Source organism: Oncorhynchus clarkii, chromosome 9 (genome assembly GCF_045791955.1).
Source record: "Oncorhynchus clarkii lewisi isolate Uvic-CL-2024 chromosome 9, UVic_Ocla_1.0, whole genome shotgun sequence".
Classification (NCBI taxonomy): Eukaryota; Metazoa; Chordata; class Actinopteri; order Salmoniformes; family Salmonidae; genus Oncorhynchus; species Oncorhynchus clarkii.
In genome coordinates, this window is record NC_092155.1 from 12,741,594 (window position 1) to 12,764,868 (window position 23,275).

General features: G+C 41.7%; 1 protein-coding gene across 6 annotated transcripts in view; it reads left to right on the plus strand.

The window, feature by feature from the left end:
- Nucleotides 1-712: 712 nt before the first annotated feature.
- The window catches only part of LOC139415898 (myotubularin-like), a 50,259-nt gene continuing 27,696 nt past the window's right edge, over nucleotides 713-23,275 (plus strand). For 3 of the 6 annotated variants that reach the window (XM_071164051.1, XM_071164053.1, XM_071164054.1), the window contains exons 1-2: nucleotides 726-793; nucleotides 17,446-17,550. In XM_071164051.1, coding sequence (XP_071020152.1) covers nucleotides 17,482-17,550 — 69 coding nt within the window. In that variant the 5' untranslated portion in view covers nucleotides 726-793; nucleotides 17,446-17,481. Of the gene's footprint in view, nucleotides 794-17,445; nucleotides 17,551-23,275 lie in introns of all 6 variants that reach the window. The other 3 variants (XM_071164049.1, XM_071164050.1, XM_071164052.1) reach the window with 2 other exon arrangements.

Below are 23,275 nucleotides of genomic sequence, written 5' to 3' on the forward strand. Positions count from 1 at the left end.
AGCACCACGGCTGTGTCTCAATGGCTCTCTTTCCTTGTATATTTCACTGCTTCCTTCCCTCATGTATCTTGTTCCATGATCACTGATTCGTCAAGACATAACAGGACGGGTGAAAGCATGGGTGGATGAGTAAAATCCAGTCTTTGCAATGACAGTGGTCTAACTAAGTTGCTGTATAATGCCTGTATGGTATAGGATCAGGGAGTCTCCCTGTCTCTAATGTAAATCTGGCTGAGTAATAGGCCTAATGAGTTTAGGGGTTAATGTTAAGATCAGGGGAGGCTGGTGGGAGGAGCTGTAGGAGGACGGGCTCCTTGATAATGCTGGGATGATATGAATGGAACGGTTTCCAACACATCAAACGTATGTTCCATTTATTCCATTACAGCCATTACAGTAAGGTCGTTTTCCTCTAGCTCATCCCACCAGCCTCCTGTGGTTAATATAAGATACGATAAACTATAATAGCTGAGCTTACACTTCCCCTACCTACTGTCGGTCATATTTCAACAGAAAACTATGTACATTTCCTTGTCTATATTTCATATCAATAAACACTTGAATACAATATAGCCGCGGAAAAACATCCATAAACCATTATAGCTGGAAATATCAGGATTTGCCATTTACCAATGAAAAATACAACTCCCTAAACTCTTTGCAGGGTCCGAATTGACAACCGTCCAATCCGTGTCATGACAGCTCCGCACGTGACTCTGGGTGAAGTTCTTCTTCCTGAGAGCGGTGCAAAACACACCGACAAAATTCGGGAACGGAGAATAGCAGTTTGTGGGTAAGTAACATAAATCACGAGGAAAATACCACGGCGTAGACATTTTTGTGGGCTTTTCGACAGCGGTTGGTTGATGTTACATTGTGCTGAGACGAAAGAAATTGTGTTATTTGAGTTCTAAAGTATCTATCGGTTTGTTTTTCTGGCCTTCGCGGTTTCCTGGTCGCGACTCGCTCCATGATGTCTATGCACTGACCCGAGCGTTGGCGCTGGAATGGGGCAGGGGCGAAGTTGTAAAAGTTGGGTTGTCGTCTGTTTGAAGCCTTCATTTGGATGAATTCAGTTCAGTTGGTAGTTATTGCTTGTGTTTAAAATGTTATTCGTGCCGTAACGTATTTAGGGTTGAACAGAATGGTTCCCCCCCCCCACACACATTGAAGCTAGTTTCGCATTCCATTTATTCTACGCCTCACTAGCTTCGGGGCAACTAGGCGAGTTTGTTGGGACATTTAATGTTGCTAACCAGTGGTGGAAAAAAATACCCAATTGTCATACTTGAGTAAAAGGAAAGATACATTTTTCATAGAAAATTAAAGTCAAGTGAATGTCACCCAGCAAAACAAATACTACTTGAATGCAAGTCTACACGTATTTGGTTGTACATGTAAGTTATTGCTAAAACATACTAAAGTATCAAAAGTAAAAGTGTAAATAATTTCACTAATTAGCCAGGGACACACTGCAACACTGCAACACTCAGACATAATTTACAAACTAAGCATGTGTGTTTAGTGAGTCTGTCAGATCAGAGGCAGTAGGGATGACCAGGGATGTTCTCTTAAAAAGTGTTTTGAATTTGACCATTTTCCTGTCCAGCTAAAGCATTAGAAATCTAATGAGTACTTTTGGGTGTCAGGGAAAATGTATGTAGTAAAAAGTACATTTTCTTTAGGAATGTAGTGGAGTGAAAGTTGTCAAAAATATAAATAGTGGGGCCTCCCGGGTGGCGCAGTGGTTAAGGGCGCTGTACTGCAGCGCCAACTGTGTCATCAGATTCCCTGGGTTCGCGCCCAGGCTCTGTCGTAACCGGCCGCGACCGGGAAGTCCGTGGGGCGACGCACAATTGGCCTAGCGTCGCCCGGGTTAGGGCGGGTCGGTAGGGGTGTCCTTGTCTCATCGTGCACCAGCGACTCCTGTGGCGGGCTGGGCGCAGTGTACGCAAGGTGGCCAGGTGCACGGTGTTTCCTCCGGCGCATTGGTGCGGCTGGCTTCCGGGTTGGATGTGCGCTGTGTTAAAGAAGCAGCGGTGTTTCCTCCGGCGCATTGGTGCGGCTGGCTTCCGGGTTGGATGTGCGCTGTGTTAAAGAAGCAGCGGCTTGGTTGGTTGTGTATCGGAGGACGCATGACTTTCAACCTTCGTCTCTCCCGAGCCCGTACAAGATAGTAGCTACTACAACAATTGGATACTACGAAATTGGGGAGAAAAAGGGGTAAAAAAAAAGATATATATAAATAGTAAAATACCCCCCAAAACGACCTTAAGTAGTACTTTAAAGTATTTTCTCTTAATTACTTTACACCACTACAGCTAACATTACTTGATTTTTGGGAGTCTGGCTAGCCATAAATTATTATTTCATATAATCTTAGTGATATGGTTTAATTCAAAACATGACTGATTAATTCCTCATGTTGTTGCATTGCAAGTTTCACTTCACTTGGGACATTCCCATGATACTTTGTTGCTATTTGCCCACTGACTGGATACACATTGAAAGTTGGAGTTTTCTAGCCCTTGATCACGACTCTCAGTTCCCTTACATTACACATAAGTAATTGGATGAAGGTGTCTTCCATACGGGGGAGTTTTGTTAAGAGCCATGGCGTTTGGTCTGAACATTAACACATCTCTTTTGGTACGTTTTGGAAGCACATCAGCAAGAAATCATTTTTGAAATACAAAAGGTTAAATTGATACACACCTTTTTCATAGGGTTTAGTGTCCCCACACTGCCATATCTCCATGTTACAGCTCTTGTTTACAGGAAACGGACAGAAGCGACCACCTGTGCTAATTAGGGTAAGTGTACGTATTTAGTCCACTAAAATAAAAGTTTAGACATTTCAAAAATATACTGCCCTGATTTTGTATTAAAAAAAATAGAGTTAAAATGAAAGATGAATCTCTCATATGAAGCTTTATGACTTTACTTAAAAAACCTCTTGGAACTAGGGGGCACTATTTTCATTTTTGGAAAAATAACGTTCCCAAAGTAAACGGGCTATTTTGTCAGGATAAGATGCTAGAATATGCATATAATTGACAGCTTAGGATAGAAAACACTCAAGTTTCCAAAACTGTAAAAAATATTGTCTGTGAGTATAACAGAACTGATATTGCAGGCGAAAGCCTGAGAAAAATCCAATCAGGAGGGGACTCTTATTTAGAAAGCTCTGTGTTCCTATGCGTCCCTATTGAGCAGTGAATGGGATATCAACCAGATTCCTTTTTCTATGGCTTCCCTAATGTGTGTCAATACATAGTTTCAGGCTTTTATTTTGAAAAATGAGCCTGAATGACAACATTGCGTCAGTGGTCAGCTGGAGGCTCTCAGTGATTTGTGCGTAATAGACAAATGCGACCATTGTTTCTCTCTTTCCTACTAAGAAGCCACCTGTCCCGGTTGATATATTATCAAATAGATATTTGAAAAACACCTTGAGGATTGATTATAAAAAACGTTTGCCATGTTTCTGTCAATATTATGGATCTAATTTGGAATATTTTTCGGTGTTGTCGTGACCGCAGTTTCCGGTGGATTTCTCAACCAAACGTGAAGTACAAACGGAGGTATTTCGGCTATAAAAAATTAACTTAATGGGAGAAAATGAACATTTGCTGTCTAACTGGGTGTCTCGTGAGTGAAAACATCCAAAGCTCATCAAAGGTAAACGATTTAATTTGATTGCTTTTCTGATTTTCGTGACCAAGCTGCCTGCTGCTAGCTAGGCATAATGCTATGCTAGGCTATCGATAAACTTACACAAATGCTTGTCTTGCTTTGGCTGTAAAGCATCATTTCAAACTCTGAGATGACAGGGTGATTAACAAAAGGCTAAGCTGTGTTTCAATATAATTCACTTGTGATTTCATGAACATGAATATTTTCGAGTAATATTTTTTGTCCGTTGTGTTATGCTAATTAGTGTCAGTTGATGACAATGACAATTCTCCCGGATCCGGGAGAGGGAGTTCCAAGATGTAAACAATCATAAACCATAAAAATATTTGAAATGTGTAAAGTCTGGACTGGGCTTAATGGGTACCCTTAAGCCCATTGGTGTTTCAAATTAGCCAACCACTGAATAATCCATTTCAATTCATTTAAATGTTCAAAACTGACATTTTATCTAAAGTATAAGTATATAAATGTCCCCTAAAGTTCTTAAAATAAACTGATCATTGCTATTCATTGTGAAAGTAGCACTTATAACAGGGTGTGTCCAATCGTACCCACAGAGAGCAGTGTAGAGTTAGGTTTTTGTTCTTGCCAACCAGTACACACCTGATTCAACTAATCATAGACTTCATTCAATACATGATTAATTGAATCAGGTGTGTAATTAATTGGTTAGAACACCACCCAGGTCCCTCTATGGATAAGAAGCCATGCACAAAGACCATAACAACTTTCAATGAATTGTCTGAAAGCTGATTCACATTTGCTGTACTACTATTCTTGTTAATTTGTTCAACTTGTCTTCCTAAAGCCTGTCTGAAGACAGTTTTTAAAATCTCCCTCTACTGTGTCTTTAAAAAAGTAGTTGGACCAAAAAATGGAATTGCCTGGATGAATGGAAAAACAAAAATATGACAATGCCCCGGCCCTAACTGCATGATTAGTCGCCCAATAGTAATCTTCTTATCCCTCATGTGTTTGCATTTTTGTCTACTTGTAGATCTTACATCCCTCAACCCTGAACTAATTCTTCTCTCTCAGCATCAACGACTACTACCTGTCCACCCCAAATGTCTTGGAGAGAGTACAGAGGTTTCTAATCTTGGTTAAGGCACCATGACTATATGCATATAATCCTTAACTGTAGTTTTTGTGTGTTTTAATCAACTTAAATCTGAACAAAAAAAACATTTATGTTCATTGAATATTAGAGATCAACACACTATCCCTGTGTTTCAATGCATACTGGGCTAAATGGGAGCATACTGGGCTTAACGGGAACAAAACTAATTTATGTTGAGAGACAAAATAGCAAAGTCTACTCAAAATATTTTGAGGCCGATGGTTTGGGCTATAAATATTAGAGGTCGACCGATTTATGATTTTTCAACGGCGATACCGATTATTGGAGGACCAAAAAAAAAATCCAAAACCCGATTAATCGGACGATTTATTTATTTGTAATATTGACATTTACAACAATACTGAATGAACACTTATTTTAACTTTAATATAATACATCGATAAAATCAATTTAGCCTCAAATAAATAATAATAAATAATAAAACATGTTCAATTTGGTTTAAATGATGCAAAAACAGTGTTGGAGAAGAAAGTGCAATATGTGCCAGAGGCAATATGTGCCATGTAAGAAAGTCAACGTTTAAGTTCCTTGCTCAGAACATATGAGAGCTGGTGGTTCCTTTTAACATGAGTCTTCAATATTCCCAGGTAAGAAGTTTTAAGTTGTAGTTATTATAGGACTATTTCTCTCTATACCATTTGTATTTCATTTACCTTTGACTATTGGATGTACTTATAGGCACTTTAGTATTGCCAGTGTAACAGTATAGCTTCCGTTCCTCTCCTCGCTCCTCCCTGGGCTCGAACCAGGAACACAATGACAACAGCCACCCTCGAAGCAGCGCTACCCATGCAGAGCAAGGGGAACAACCACTCCAAGTCTCAGAGCGAGTGACGTTTGAAATGCTATTAGCGCGCACCCCGCTAACTAGCTAGCCATTTCACATCGGTTACACCAGCCTCATCTCGGGAGTTGATAGGCTTGAAGTCATAAACCGCGCAATGCATGACGCACAACAAAGAGCTGCTGGCAAACGCACAAAAGTGCTGTTTGAATTAATGCTTACGAGCCTGCTGCTGCCTACCACCGCTCAGTCAGACTGCTCTATCAATTCATAGACTTAGTTATAACATAATAACACACAGAAATACGAGCCTTAGGTCATTAATACATTGCACAACCTTCAATGTTATGTCATAATTATGTACAATTCTGGCAAATTAGGCAGCCCAAACTGTTGCATATACACTGACTCTGCGTGCAATGAACGCAAGAGAAGTGACACAATTTCACCTGGTTAATATTGCTTGCTAACCTGGATTTCTTTTAGCTAAATATGCAGGTTTAAAAATATATACTTCTGTGTATTGATTTTAAGAAAGGCATTGATGTTCATGGTTAGGTACACATTAGCGCAATGATACGCACCGCATCGATTATATGCAATGCAGGACACGCTAGATAAACTAGTAATATCATCAACCATGTGTAGTTAACTAGTGATTATGATTGATTGTTTTTTATAAGATAAGTTTAATGCTAGCTAGCAACTTACCTTGGCTTCTACTGCATTCGCGTAACAGGCAGTCTCCTCGTGGAGTGCAATGAGAGGCAGGTGGTTAGAGCGTTGGACTAGTTAACATTGCTTTAATTGTAATTTACATTCTTTATAGAGGGAATGCCTTTTGTGCTACTGTTCCCTGTAAGCCCACCTGAGATAAATATCACATTTTCAAAAATGGCATCTATGTTCATTTACCAGTAAAATAAGACAAAACACATTTGAATGTAAGGTGTGAATTCCTGAATCTATAATCTTGTAGTTCACAGTTATGTTGCTCCTGTGTGACTGGCACGACTGCTAGCATGAAAAACACATATTTTCAATTGTCAAGAAGTAGTCATGAATGCTCATGAAGTATGTTATCATGTGCATGTATCAGCACATTCATCTCTTGATTTTGCGACAAGTATGATTGCTTATCTGAGAAGGTACAAAAAAAATGTGTTTATCTGAGGGTTGCCTCAACACAAGTTTTTTTCAGCTTTGAAATTGGCCACCAGTGGAAACGTAAACAACTGTCAACTTGATAATAAAACATCTGATTGGCTTAGAACCAGTGGTCCCCAACCGGTTGAGCGTGATCCACTAGTCCATCTCCAAGACATTTCTAGTCGATCGCCAAACATTTCAACAAAAAAACAAAAAAAAACAACAACGATAAAGCCTTGCGTTCCTATTTTATTTTTGTATTTGTCTCACGCTGTTGGTGGTAGAGATGCAGCCGGTTTCAGCTGCACTGTGCGCCGGGTAGTGGAAGTGTTCCGATTTTGGACCATTTCATGTGTCTGAAGGTACAAACCTTCCCGGCGGGCCCGGAGAGAATTAAGTCCACTATAGGCCTACCGCTGGCTTATTGGATGGCACAGATGGCTGTGTCTGCAAAGCAAAAAAAGTTACGGATATATCGACCAGGTGAAATATTTGAAACGGCAGAGAATGTTTATTTGTTTTTATATTTCAATTCAAAGATGGTAGTGAGCTGAATAGGTCTGTTTACCCTAGCTATCTAGCATGCTCAGAACACCTGTGTGGAAGTGTACCAGAAGAAGTGTGGTTTGGTCAGATGGAGGCACCCCTAGCTGTATGGATCTGTGACTGCTACAGTAAGTAATTTTTTTATTTGAAGGTTTCTTTCTCGCTGATGAAAGATAAGGGCCATAGGTTTCAAATGCCGTCTCGCAATCAATGATTATTGACGTTTCCAAACGTTAAAACAAAGCATCAGGATTTTAGTTCACATGAGCCAGTCGCTGGTAGGGCTGAGCCATGAAGGCAGTCAAATTCCACGTGACAGTTTAGTCACGGTAATTAGGTTTCTCCAAACTGTGATGCTGCTGATGGTCATTAGTAGCCTACCAAACTTGCTAACTGCCTGGTACTCAGCACTCTACTGTCCGTCTAATCACTCTGACAACAATGCAAATGTCATCGGAAATCAAACACTTCATGAGAGCCCATGAGCTCATGTTGTGCAACATTTCCATAGGCTATGCAATGCTTTAGAACAGAGTGATGGCCTCTATTAAAAAGAGGAGGTTCTCATCAGATTTCTATAGGCTAGGCCTATACTATCCGCTTTCTATAGGCTAGGCCTATACTATCCGCTTTCTATAGGCTAGGCCTATACTATCCGCTTTCTATAGGCTAGGCCTATACTATCCGCTTTCTATAGGCTAGGCCTATACTATCCGCTTTCTATAGGCTAGGCCTATACTATTCACTTTCTATAGGCTAGGCCTATACTATCCGCTTTCTATAGACTAGGCCTATACTATCCGCTTTCTATAGGCTAGGCCTATACTATTCGCTTTCTATAGGCTAGGCCTATACTATCCGCTTTCTATAGGCTAGGCCTATACTATCCGCTTTCTATAGACTAGGCCTATACTATCCGCTTTCTATAGGCTAGGCCTATACTATTTATTTCTCAACTTTCTGAATATTAAGCACATTACTTCTCTTTACAACAGGAGTATAGCCTACCTGGCTGGCCATCAAAATGAACCAAGGAAAAAGCATCCTCCATTCGCTATTTAAGTGCCTAGATGACATGTCATTGTTACCACTGCTCCTGTTTCGAGACTGGACCATTATCATGCACCTTTCTAAGTCAAAACAAATTTCACACACACATTATTTAGTGAATGGAAAGACTAGATGAAATCAATAACAGTGTGATTGGTGACAATATTACCCTATCACTTGTGAATTGTATATCACTTCTGATTGATGCCCAGCGTAAGGAAACAATGCCTTTATTTATTTAGTTGCACACCTCGTAGCCTAGCCCATAGGCCTATATGTTTTAATACGGTTTCTATCACAACTGAAGTGGCCAAATAACTTCTTTAAAATGAAGCACATTAAACTGCTTTACAAGGGGTGTGTAGAGCCTAACTGGCATGCATAAGCAGCGTGTGAGTTTAAAGTTTGGGGAAGACCATTTTCACCATAATAATGCACCTTTTATAATAAAAGCATTACATGCATAATCGCATTTGCGGTCACTTTTGATAATGGTGTTTTCCTGCTAATGGAACGTTTACGATTATAGCCCACTGCCATGTGTACATTGCTGCTCTTATAATGTGAAGAAATGGCCTGATAGTTTATCAACATTTTCAGCTAAACCTCCTGATCTGTTTTATCCGCCACATTGTGGTTGTATTGATTTGGGATCTATCGCATCCCACAACTGTCCCAGACTATGTTTGGAATATTTATTTCTCGCACAGAATAGAATAAGTCAACTTTTGTACTATGGAGGATAGTAGATTGCTAAGGCTAGTGCTTTTGCGGTTTGTTAGACCTACTCATCTTGTTGATGAGTAGACAGTTAATCCATTATCTTCAATATGCACCTCAGAATTGGATAAGGATGCGCTGTTGCATCCCCGATGTGTCTGTCGTCACTTGTAGCCCGTGAGAAAGACCAGATCACGTAATAGAGAGCCATGTGAGTGAGAGAGGTGCTTCGGAGCCCGCAACACTCTGGGAGAAGGGCGCAATGCAGCACTCTGGGCCATGGGCACAACGGCCACTGGCAGCAGGAGGCATGGCTTTTTTTTTGTGTACACAAAGGGGATGAAGCCGACATTGTCAATGGCTTGTCAAATTATGAATGAGAGACTGATGAAGTGTGTACAGCCTGCGCAAAAATCTAAGCAGAACTCGTGCCTTTCAGGCCACATTAGTCGCATCATGTAGCCTTACAATGTATTAAAAATCAAAACATATAGCCCAACATTTGTCAAACTAAAGTTACATTAATAACTCTACATTAAGCATATAGGAGTACCTATTTCTTAAACACTGAACACAGAATAGCCGCATGTGCGCAATCGCTCAAATCGTTTTGGAGAAAATATCCTTTCTATTTTATGCAGCTTTGTTCAATTGTATTCTTCATACTATAAAATAATGCCACCGAATTCTAACCAAATCTTGTCTGCTAAATGAACTAGTGTAACCCACAGCCATATGGCATAGCCAGATCAGGACCTAACATAAGGACTCAAGTAGACTACATGTATTTATTGGGAAGGTGTAGGCTATATTACATGGATTTAGATCTGCATCAGTGGCTGTGTGGAAGCCAGGAGATGGTAAACGCCTTTATGTTAATTAACGGTCAATTACTGTGAGACCAACAGTTATCTGCTTGACAGTCACCGGGTGATGAAATGTTGTGACAGCCACAGCCCCTAGTCACAGCCCCTAGTCGTGGGGAAAGCTGAGGGCTGAAAGATAGGGAGAAGGCTTAGAGTTCGAGAGCTAAGGAGTTTTCATGCTGTTGCAACATTTTTGTGTTATTGTTGCGATGATACGCTATATATACTAACGTACACTACCAGTCAAGTTTGGACACCTTCTCATTCAAGGGTTTTCCTTGATTTTTTACTATTTTCTACATTATAGAATAATAATGAAGACAAACTATGAATTAATACACATGGAATCATTTAGTAACCAACAAAGTGTTAAACAAATCAAAATATATTTTATATTTGAGATCCTTCAAATAGCCACCCTTTGCCTTGATGACGTTCTTAGCATTCTCTCAACCAGCTTCACCTGGAATGGTTTTCCAACAGTGAAGGAGTTCCCATAAATGCTGAGCACTTGGCTGCTTTTTCTTCACTCTGCGGTCCAACTCATTTCAAACCATCTCGATTGGGTTGAGGTCGGGTGATTGTCGAGGCCAGGTCATCTGATGCAGCACTCATCACTCCCTTTCATGGTCAAATAGCCCTTACACAGCCTGGAGGTGTGTTGGGTCATTGTCCAACACATGACAGTCCCACTAAGCGCAATCCAAATGGGATGGCATATTGCTGCAGAATGCTGTGGTATCCATGCTGGTTAAGTGTGCCTTGAATTTTAAATAAATCAGACGGTGCTTTGCTGCTGGCACCGTCTATCACACCTCCATGCCTCCATGCTTCACATTGGGAACCACACATGTGGAGATCATCCGTTCACCTTCTCTGCATCTCACAAAGACACGGCGGTTGGAACCTAAAATCTCAAATTTGGACTCATCAGACCAAAGTACAGATTTCCACTGGTTTAATGTCCGTTGCTCATGTTTCTTTGTCCAAGCAAGTCTCTTCTTATTATTGGTGTCTTTTAGTGGTGTCTCAGCAATTCGACCATGAAGGCCTGATTTCACGGCAGGTAGCCTAATGGTTAGAGCGTTGGACTTGTATCCGAAAGGTTTCAAGATCGAATCCCCGAGCTGACAAGGTAAAAATCTGTCGTTCTGCCCCTGAACAGGCAGTTAACCCACTGTTCCTAGGCCGTCATTGAAAAAAATAATTAGTTCTTAACTGACTTGCCTAGTTAAATAAAGGTACAATTTAAAAATATTTAATATTATATAAATTATTATTTAAATTCACGCAGTCTCCTCTGTAGTTGATATTGATATGTGTCTGTTACTTGAACTCTGAAGCATTTATTTGAGCTGCAATTTCAGAGGCTGGTAACTCTAATGCACTTGTCCTCTGCTGCAGAGGAATCTCCGTCTTCCTTTCCTGTGGTGGTCCTCCTGAGAGCCAGTTTCATCATAGTGCTTGCTGTTTTTTACAACTGCACTTGAAACTTTCCGCATTGACTGACCTTCATGTCTTAAAGTAATGATGGACTGTCGTTTCTCTTTGCTTATTTGAGTTGTTCTTGCAACAATATGGACTTAACCCTATTTGGTAAACAACTATCTTCTGTATATCACCCCTACCTAACTGATTGGCAATAACGCATTAAGAAGAAAATAAATTCCACAAATGAACTTCTAACAAGGCTCACCTGTTAATTGAAATGCATTCTAGGTGACTACTTCATGAAGCTGGTTGAGTGTGCAAAGCTGTCATCAAGGCAAAGGGTGGCTACTTTTAAAGAATCTCAAATATAAAATATATTTTAGTGTGTTTATTACTTTTATTGGGCTGTGTAGGTGTGTCCAAACTTTTGACAGGTACTGTATGTGGACTAGAGGTTGACCGATTAATCGGAATGGCCGATTTTAATTAGGGCCGATTTCAAGTTTTCATAACAATCGGAAATCGGTATTTCTGGACATCGATTTGGCAGTTTTGGTTTTTTTTTACACATTTTTAAAAATCTTTATTTAACAAGGCAAGTCAGTTAAGAACAAATTCTTATTTTCAATGACGGCCTAGGAACAGTGGGTTAACTGCCTGTTCAGGGGCAGAACGACAGATTTGTACCTTGTGAGCTCGGGGGTTTGAACTTGCAACCTTCTGGTTACTAGTCCAACGCTCTAACCACTAGGCTACCCTATATCAATGACCTAAGGCTCGTATTTCTGTGTGTTATGTTATAACAAAGTCTATGGTTTGATAGAGCAGTCTGACTGAGCGATAGTAGGCACCAGCAGGCTCATAAACATTCATTCAAACAGCACTTTCGTGTTTCAAACGTCACTCGCTCTGAAACTTGGAGTGGTTGTTCCCCTTGCTCTGCAAGGGCCTCGGCTTTTGTGGAACAATGGGTAACGCTCCTTCGAGGGTGGCTGTTGTCGTTGTGATCCTGGTAGGGGCGAGGAGAGGGACGGAAGCTATACTGTTACACTGGCAATACTAAAGTGCCTATAAGAACATCCAACAGTCAAAGGTAAATGAAATACAAATGGTATAGAGAGAAATAGTCCTATAATAACTACAACTTAAAACTTCTTACCTGGGAAAATATGAAGACTCATGTTAAAAGGAACCACCAGCTTTCATATGTTCTCGTGTTCTGAGCGAGGAACTTAAATGTTAGCTTTCTTACATAGCACATATTGCACTTTTACTTTCTTCTCCAACACTTTGTTTTTGCATTATTTAAACCAAATTGAACCTGTTTCATTATTTAGAGGCTAAATTGATTTTATCGATGAATTAAATAAAGTTAAAATAAGTGTTCATTCAGTACTGTTGTAATTGTCATTATTACAAATAAATAAAACAATTGTCCGATTTGAATCGGTATCGGCTTTTTTTGGTCCTTCAATAATCGGCATCGGCGTTGAAAAATCATAATCGGTCGACCTCTAATGTGGACACCCCTTCAAGTTAGTGAATTTGGACATTTCAGCCACATCTGTTGCTGACAGGTGTATAAAGTCGAGGACACAGCCATGCAGTTTCCATAGACATATTGGCCTTATTGAATGGCCTTATTAAAGAGCTCAGCGACTTTCAACTTGGCACTGTCATAGGATGCCACTTTTCCAACAAGTCAGTTTGTCAAAGTTCTGCCCTGCTAGAGCTGCCCTGTTCAACTGTAAGTGCTGTTATTGTGAAGTGGAAACCTCTAGGAGCAACAACTGCTCAGCCTCAAAGTGGTAGGCCACACAAGCTCACAGAACGGGACCGCTGAAGCGTGAAGCGCGTAAAAATCATCTGTCCTCGGTTGCATCATTCACTAGTGTTCCAAACTGCCTCTGGAACCAATGTCAGCACAATAACTGTTCGTCATTAAATGGGTTTCCATGGCTGAGCAGCAGCACACAAGCCTAAGATCACCATGTGCAATGCCAAGTCTCGGCTGTAGTGATGTAAAGCTCGCCAGCATTGGAAACGTTCTCTGGAGTGATGAATCACGCTTCACCATATGGCAGTACGACGGACAAATTTGGGTTTGGTGGATGCCAGGAAAACGCTATCTGCCCCAATGTATAGTGTCAACTGTAAAGTTTGGTGGTGGAGTAGTAGTTATCTGGGGCTGTTTTTCATGGTTCGGGCTAGGCCCATTAGTTGCAGTGAAGGGAAATGCTTAACGCTACAGCATACATTGACATTCTAGACGATTCTGTGCTTCCATTTTTGTGGCAACTGTTTGGGGAAGGCCCTTTCCTGTTTCAGCATGACGATGCCCTCGTGCAAAAAGCCAGATCAAATATTTTTATAACTAAACCAAAACAGACCACAGCCTGTTTCGAATGGGAACAAATGAGTCCTAGTGGGCAGAACAAGCAAGGAGGTGGGCTGAGCCAAGCATCAGCTAGCGAGATCCTATTAGCCCGTTCTAGCATACATCTGCATATTTCCTTTATGGACCGCCTACTCTGTGAAATGCGCATGTGCAATAACTCACTTTGCCTTTGCACTCCTAAACAATGTGATAAAAACATTTTTTTTAAACTTTGACAAAAGTTAGTCTACAATACGTAGTCTAATCTGTTCATAACAGATTCTAGTTATGAAACATAACTGTATTGAGATCTAATGTTGTGGACGTTTGCAGAATGTCGGCCAAAATCCATCTTTTCCCACTGCCGGCCACTGGGCTTCCTCTCAATACCATATTTGGTTGTGAATGGAATCCTCGCAATACCATATTTGGTTGTGAATGGAAACGCCAAGCGGATACATCTGGTGAAATATCTATCTCATTGTTCTATTTGTGGCAAAGTCCATACAGAAATGGTTTTGTCGAGATCGGTGTTGAAGAACTTGACTGGCCTGCACAGAGCCCTAACCTCATTCCCAAAGGTGTTCAATGGGGTTAATTGGAACGCTGACTACGAGCCAGGCCTAATCGCCCAACATCAGTGCCCAACCTCATTAATGCTCTTGTGGCTGAATGGAAGCAAGTCCCCGCAGAAATGTTCGATCATCTAGCCGTGGAAAGCCTTCCCAGAATAGTGGAGGCTGTTATAGCAGCAAAGGGGGGACCAACTCCATATTAATGGCCATGATTTTGGAATGAGATGTTCAAGGAGCAGGCGTCCACACACCTTTTGGTCATGTAGTGCACAGTGTATCACTGGTGTTTATATGTATGGCCTATCATATTCACTGACCGCATTATCCATGAAAATATAGGCTAGCCTTTATCCATAAGTTATCCTAATGTTGACTTTTTTAATATTCACACAAAGCTTGAAAATAAACATTTTATAGAGTCATTACAGAATTTGTGTGGATATTCATTACCACATAAATGTATCAAAATGGTTTTTAATTTTGCATTAATTCGAAAGAGGACGTCCATTTAGGTAATCAGCATCGACCTACAGTATGATAACATTAAGAAGAATGGTTTTGATTTGGCCCTATTCTCTCCCCGGGGAGGTGTGTCTGTTTGATGGATTGAATACATAAGAGTAGTCTGTCAGTGACGTATGATCAGGGCTTGCTAATCGTGACAGCCAGGGCAGCCCCCTCGTGCCCTTTCCCTCCACCTCCCACCCTCCACTTCACTTACCAAACCACAGTAACTGTCAAGTGTGTGTGTGTGTGTCAGACATTATAAATAGCCATATGCCTAGCTCCTCGTCTCGACGCAGTGCAGTGCTTCTTCTCTCTGAGCCGATGTTGCTGTAACAGATATAGAGGTCAACGCTTTCCAGTGAAATGATTAATGGCCTGACTTGTACCTTCAGCATTTAAAGGGGCAGTCCATGTTCGGAGTTTTTGAATCGATGATATGTAACTTAAGCCTAGCCAATGAAAAATATAACCTACCAATGCCTCATGAGCCAACTGAGCTGACTTGCCCCCAGCAGAACCCCAAATATAATCTCGTTTTACTCCATTGATCTAAATAATAGTATAGTAAACAAACACTAGTTTCAAAACGTGGTTTAAATTATAGTTTTGTTCCCATGGGACCAAGCTGTCTGCCATCTAGGACCTATATACAAGGTGGTGTCAGAGGAAGGCCCCAAAAATGGTCAGACTCCAGTCAGGGCCTCCTGAGTGGCGCAGTGGTCTAAACTGTGCCACTAGATATCCTGGTTAGAGTCCAGGCTGTGTCGCAGCCGACCGGGACTGGGAGACCCCTGGGGCGACGCACAATTGGCCCAGCGTCGTCCGGGTTAGGGGAGCGTTTGGCCGGCAGGGATGTCCTGGTCCCATTGGGCACTAGCGACTCCTGTAGTGGACCGGGCGCAGTGGATGCTGACACGGTTGCCAGGTGTACGGTGTTTCCTCCGGCACGTTGGTGCTGCTGGCTTCCGGGTTGAGTGGGCATTGTGTCAAGAAGCGGTGCAGCTTGGTTGGCTTGTGTTTCAGAGGACGCACGGCTCTCGACCTTCCCTTCTCCTGAGTCCGTACGAAAGTTGCAGCGATGAGACTACCAATTGAATACCACAAAATAAAAAATACAAAAAATGTAAGACTCCAACCACCCTAGTCATAGACTGTTCTCTCTGCTACTGCACGGCAAGCGGTACCGGAGCACCAAGTCTCCTTAACAGTTCTACCCCCACACCATAACACTGCTGAACAGCTAATCAAATGGCTACCCAGACTATTTACGCTGTTTGTTTTTTTTTACACTGCTGCTACACGCTGTTTATTATTTATGCATAGTCACTTTACCCCTACCAACAAATGACCTCAATTAACCTGTACTTCCGCAGTACCCCCTGTATATAGCCTCCACATTGACCCGGTACCCCCTGTATATAGCCTCCACATTGACCCGGTACCCCCTGTATATAGCCTCCACATTGACCCGCCCTGTAGTGGTACCCCCTGTATATAGCTTCCATACCCCCTGTATATAGCCTCCACATTGACTCGGTACCCCCCTGTATATAGCATCCACATTGACTCGGTACCCCCCTGTATATAGCCTCCACATTGACTCAGTACCCCCCTGTATATAGCCTCCACATTGACCCGGTACCCCCTGTATATAGCCTCCATACCCCCTGTATATAGCCTCCACATTGACTCAGTACCCCCCTGTATATAGCCACGTTATTGTTATTTTGTTACTTTATTATAATTCTTTTATTTAGTAAATATTTTCTTAACTGTGTTGTTGGTATTAGATTTGATTTGGATCGTCTGTCCTTGCATTCATAGCTCTGTGAATTTGATAGTAGTTCTGCCTACCTTTCTCCTTTCCCACCCCTCCGCTGTTTATCAAAACAAGAGGCGGGTCCATTGTTTTTGTTTTTTAAAATCTCGGATTGCCCCTTTTCTCTGACATGGTCTGTTAGCTTCGTTCAGCAATATGAAACCATGTGATACTAAATATAATTGAAGTGGTCTCTACTTCTTACTGTAACTCCTTGAGATGAGTGTTAGCTGTGTGTGTGATAGTAAATCAATGTAGGCTAATTCACGAGACATTTGTAAAACACTAAAGCTTCCACTGCTGTTGGCACTCACTGGTATACACACACTTTCCCTTTCCATATCTCATTGTGATGGCTCAGACACAGGTGCTTCCCTTTTCATTGCATCATCATCGCTGCTGTTGGAAAGAGGAGAGAAAGGAAGAGCGTGCCACATTTTGTTGACGTCTCTCTCTCTTCTTGAATAAGCTATAGCAGTTGGTCGTAACCACTGTCTCTCTGATGAGCCAAGTACTGTACTTTCACTGTAGGCAGTGGTGGGACACTGACAGGGCAGATATTAGTCTGTGAAAGACCTACCTCTGTGTCTTCAGAAGGGAATGACAATGTGGTTCTTCTTTTTGGGCTAACTAACCAAGGGTGGCAACGGTCCAAATGACCTCATTCATCAATATTAAAATCTTACTACTACTTTTGTTCTCACCTCTACCACCTCTCTCCTTCTCCATCTCTCGCTCTATCCTCCTTTTCTCCCTCACCTCTCCTCCCCCTCTCCTCCTGTAGAGTCAGTCAGTGGAAGAAGTACTCCTCTGTAGAGTCATGGCCTCTGCTTCAATACCAGTCTACAGCTCCTCTAATAATCCCCTGGAGAACAGCTCCAGTCACAATGTAAGTGTGTTCAGTGTCGGTTTCTCTCTCGTTCTCACTCGCTCTCTTTCCCTTCTCTCTAATTTTTTGTTCTCTATTTCTGTATAGTCCTCTAACTCTCTCTCTGGTCTCTCTGTGTTTTCAGTTTTTTTTTTTGTGGTTTGCAGCATTTACAGTTGTAGTCAGAAGTTTACATACACCTTAGCCAAATACATTTAAACTCAGATGTTCACAATTCCTGACATTAAATCCTAGTAAAAATCCCCTGTCTTAGGTCAGTTAGGATCACCACATTATTTAAAGAATGTGAAATGTCAGAATAATAGTAGACACAATTATTCATTTCAGCTTTTATTTCTTTCATCACACTCCCAGTGGGTCAGAAGTTTACATACACTCAATTAATATTTGGTAGCATTGCCTTTAAATTGTTTAACTTGGGTCAAATGTTTCGGGTAGCCTTCCACAAGCTTCCCACAATAAGTTGGGGGAATTTTGGCCCATTCCTACTGACAGAGCTGGTGTAACTGAGTCAGGTTTGTAGGCCTCCTTGCTTGCACACGCTTTTTCAGTTCTGCCCACAAATTCTCTATGGGATTTAGGTCAGGGCTTTGTGATGGCCACTCCAATACCTTGACTTTTGTTATCCACAACTTTGGAAGTATGCTTGGGGTCATTGTCCATTTGGAAGACCCATTTGCGACCAAGCTTTAACTTCCTGAATGTTGTCTTGAGATGTTGCTTCAATATATACACATCATTTTCCTACCTCATGATGCCATCTATTTTGTGAAGTGCACCAGTCCCTCCTGCAAGCAAGGCACCTCCACAACATGATGCTGCCACCCCCGTGCTTCATGGTTGGGATGATGTTTTTCGGCTTGCAAGCCTCCCCCTTTTTCCTCCAAACTTATCGATGGTCATTATGGCCAAACAGTTCTATTTTTGTTTCATCAGGCCAGAGGACATTTCTACGGTCTTTGTCCCCATGTGCAGTTGCAAACTGTAATCTGTATTTTTTTATGGCGGTTATGGAGCAGTGGCTTCTTCCTTGCTAAGCGGCCTTTCAGGTTGTGTCGATTTATAGGACTCGTTTTACTGTGTACATAGATACTTTTGTACCTGTTTCCCCCCAGCATCTTCACAAGGTCCTTTGCTGCTGTTCTGGGATTGATTTGCACTTTTCGCACCAAAGAATGCGTCTCCTTCCTGAGCGGCATGACAGCTGTGTGGTCCCATGGTGTTTATACTTGCCTACTATTGCTTGTACAGATGAACGTAGTGCCTTCAGGCATTTGGAAATTGCTCCCAAGGATGAACCAGACTTGTGGAGGTCTACAATTTTTTTTCTGGGATTTCTTGGCTGATTTATTTGGATTTTTCCCATGATGTCAAGCAAAGAGTCACTGAGTTTGAAGGTAGGCCTTTAAATACATCCACAGGTACACCTTCAATTGACTCAAATGATGTCAATTAGCCTATCAGAAGCTTCTAAAGCCATGACATCATTTTCTGGAATTTTCCAAGCTGTTTAAATGCACAGTCAACTTAGTGTATGTACACTTTCTGACCCCTTGGAATTGTGATACAGTGAAATAATCTGTCTGTAAACAATTGTTGGGAAATTATTTGTGTCGTGCACAAAGTAGATGTCCTAACCGACTTGCCAAAACTATAGTTTGTTAACAAGAAAAAGTGTATGTAAACTAGTTTTAATGACTCCAACCTAAGTGTATGTAAACTAGTTTTAATGACTCCAACCTAAGTGTATGTAAACGAGTTTTAATGACTCCAACCTAAGTGTATGTAAACGAGTTTTAATGACTCCAACCTAAGTGTATGTAAACTAGTTTTAATGACTCCAACCTAAGTGTATGTAAACTAGTTTTAATGACTCCAACCTAAGTGTATGTAAACTTCTGACTTCAACTGTATTATTTAGTGTTCTGCTACTGTCTCAGCGGTTAGGCTCGGCACTAAAGATGATACCTACACATACACAGTAGCCAACCAGCAGAGCTCGTGAATTCATGCTCCAGACCTGATGCTGGGGGACTGATATAGGGAGTGTGTGTGTGTCAAGAGCCTGACTCACAAATCCATATTCAGAGTTGTGTTCAGTGTATGTCCCTTAAGGCCTAATAACACAACACACACACACACTCTTCTTCCCCTAACCTAAATGGACTACACTCGGTACAAGCTGTGTTTAACCAATCTAGTCCCAGTATGGATAGGTGCCTATGAAATGACTAGTTAGGTTAGTCTTCTTATTCATTAATAAACCGTGCACCTTTTTAATAAACTATGCACTTGTTAATAAACTATGCACCTGTTTATTATTATTATTATTTTTTTTTTTTTCCTCTGACCTCCGTAGTGCTGTCCTGCACCGCTGAAAGATCCCATGTAGGAACTCTGTCTGTGTTGCCCTGACAACCAGCATCATCAAGGCAAATGCCTGCTGCTGGAGCACTAGCATCATGTATGTCAGTTGGAAAATGTTAGGCCAGTGGTTTTCAAACCTCTCCTCGGAGACCCCCAGATTAGATTAGTTGAGTAGCCCTGAACTATCTCACCTGATTCTCCTATTCAGGAGAAGTTAGAACACCTAGGCCATCTAGGTTAGTTACGCTCAGTACAGAGACCCTCTTTCACACTCAGATTAGTCATTCTTATTGGCTTTCCAATCAGGAAGTCCCAGAGTGGTAGCCAATAAAAACAGTGCTCTCGTAGCGTTGACTGTTGAGAGTTTTCCATGCAAAACAAATGACTGCTAGGTACAGTAATATGGACACAAGTGTGGCTTTGTTGAGCCCTGGGTAGGCCAAGTCTCTCTGCACTATTATATGTCTCTCGTACACAAACAGTGTGGCCGGATTGGCAGCTAGTTCTCTCAGTAGGGTAACAGAGAGGTGTTGTGTGGTCAGACTGACAGAGGGATTGGTAGCAGGAGTTCTGCATGTGCACACACACATGGGCACAGTATTACCACTGGACGCTAAGGTCAGTTTGTAGTTACTAACTAATGGTTAGGGTTGGGTGGGAGGGTTAGTTACCCCTACTAATGGTTAGGGTTGGGTGGGAGGGTTAGTTACCCCCACTAATGGTTAGGGTTGGGTGGGAGGGTTAGTTACCCCCACTAATGCTTAGGGTTGGGGGAGGGTTATACGTTCTGTAGTTGGACCGTTCAAGTGCCGGAGGAGCAATGATTAAGGACGTTATGAACATATGAAACGGGCCTGGTCGTGCTTCGGGCTGCCGCACACACAAATGGAACCTACGCGTGACACAGCATAAAATGTGCCCAGAAAAACAAAAAACATGCTATTTACTCACCCTGTGGTAGTCCAACGCCACGATCACACTGTCGCCAATAGCAAAAACAACAGCATCACATCAAAGGTGATAGGCTGGTCGTGCTGAAAGGACAGTGGCCGTAATACCTGTGCACTCCATTGCGCTGAAGGGGAGAGCGTTTTGGTCAAACACACAGACAAGGCTTTGCACACTCTTGGCATTCTCTCAACCAGCTTCATCTGGAATGCTTTTACAACAGTCTTGAAGGAATTCCCACAATGCTGAGCACTTGTTGGACCGCAGAGTGAAGGAAAAGCAGCCGACTCATCCCAAACCATCTTAATTGGGTTGAGTTTGGGTGATCTGTTGCAGCATTCCATCACTCTCCTTCTTGGTCAAATAGCCCTTACACAGCATGGGGGTGTGTTGGGTCATTGTCCTGTTGAAAAACAAATGATAGTCCCACTAAGTGTAAACCAGATGGGATGCCGTACCGCTGCAGAATGTGGGAGCCATGCTGGTTAAGTGTGCCTTGAATTCTAAATAAATCAGTGTTACCAGAAAAGCACCATCACACCACCTCCATGCTTCACGGTGGGAACCAAACATGCTGAGATCATCCGTTCACCTACTCGGCATCTCACAAAGACACCGCGGTTGGAACCAAAAATCGCAAATGTGGACTCCTCAGACAAAAGAACAGATTTCCAAAGATTTCCTATTGCCCATTCCTTGGCCCGAGCAAATATCTTCTTATTGGTGTCTTTTTAGAAGTGGTTTGTTGGAGCAATTTGACCATGAAGGCCTGATTTAAAGCAGTCTCTGAGCAGTTGGTGTCTTACTAAAACTCTGAAGCATTTATTTGGGCTGCAATCTGAAGTGCAGTTAATGCTACTGAACTTTTCAGTATACCACCCCTACCTTGTCACAACACAACTGATTGACTGAAATGCATTAAGAAGGGGGAAAAAAGTCCACAAATGAACTTTTAACAAGACACACCTGTTAATTGAAATGCATTCCAGGTGACTACCTCATGAAGCTGTTTGAGAGAATGCCAGGAGTCTGCAAAGCTGTCAAGGCAAAGGGTGTCTTTTGAAGAAACTCAAATAAAAAATACATTTTGATTTATACTTTTTTTTTTGGTTACTACATGATGTAGTACTATATGTGCTATTTCAGAGTTTTGACGTCTTCAGTATTATTCTAAAATGTAGAAAATAGTCTAAATAAGTAACACTTGAATGAGTTGTTGTTCTAAACCTTTTGACTGGTGCTAAATATATATAGGCTACATCTCTGTTGTAGTGAACAGACCAGTTCTACTGGTGTCTGACACCCCTCATTATCTCCAGAGAAATACACTGAGTACAAAACCACTAAGAACATGTTGCTATGACGCCAATGCTTCCCACAGTTGTGTCAAGTTGGCTGGATGTCCTTTGGGTGGTGAACCATTCTTGATGTGCACGGGAAACTGTTGAGCGCTATAATCCCAGCAGCTTTGCAGTTCTTGACCCAAACCGGTGCGCCTGGCACCTACTACCATATCCCGTTCAAATGCACTTAACCCATAGACAATCCGTGTCTCCAATTGTCTCAAAGCTTAAAAATCCTTCTTTAACCGGTCTCCTCCCCTTCATCTACGCTGCTTTTGGCTTTTGAAGTGGATTTAACAAGTGACATCAATAAGTGATCATAGACTGACCAGGTGAAAGCTACGTCATGGGAAGAGCAGGTGTCCTTAATGTTGTGTGGATTACATGGTGTAATTACAAGCGATGTTCCCTCTTAGGCAGGACACAGAAGAAATGCCTCGCAGAGACACAAGCCATTGAATGTCACCGAGTTCTCGCTAACTAGATGATGTTGATTCGATCACATAAAACATTTATCAGCCCTTTTTCAATGCAACAAACCAAAACAAATGTACATTTGCAAGATTTGAGTATGTGATTTTGTTGTAGGCAGAGCACCACCATGAGCTGTCTTTCAATCACCTGGGAGTGAAGGTGCTTTTCAGATCAGAGAGCAGGTACATGTACAGCAGGTGTACAGGTACATGTTGGCGAGTTATTAGCCCAGTTCTAGGTCTGGGAAGTTACTGCTTCCTACAAGAGCACACAACGTTTAGGCTACATTTCCAGCTGTCTTTTAAAAAGCCAGTCAGGTAAAAAAGCTTATGCCTTAATTAACGGGGCAGTGTTGTATTTTGAAGCTTGAATATGTAAATAAGCCAGTAGTCAGAGGGGTAGCCTACAGTGTCTAATTCTCTGTATGGTAATACTAATACATGGTATTTTGTCAAGTGTTTTCTGGCATCATTTATTATTTCACCTTTTTATTTAACCAGGTAGGTCAGTTGAGAACAAGTTCTCATTTACAAAAATGTAATGTTTTCACTGTAAACTGTGCTGGAAGTTGCACAAAATTCTCACAAGCTTCA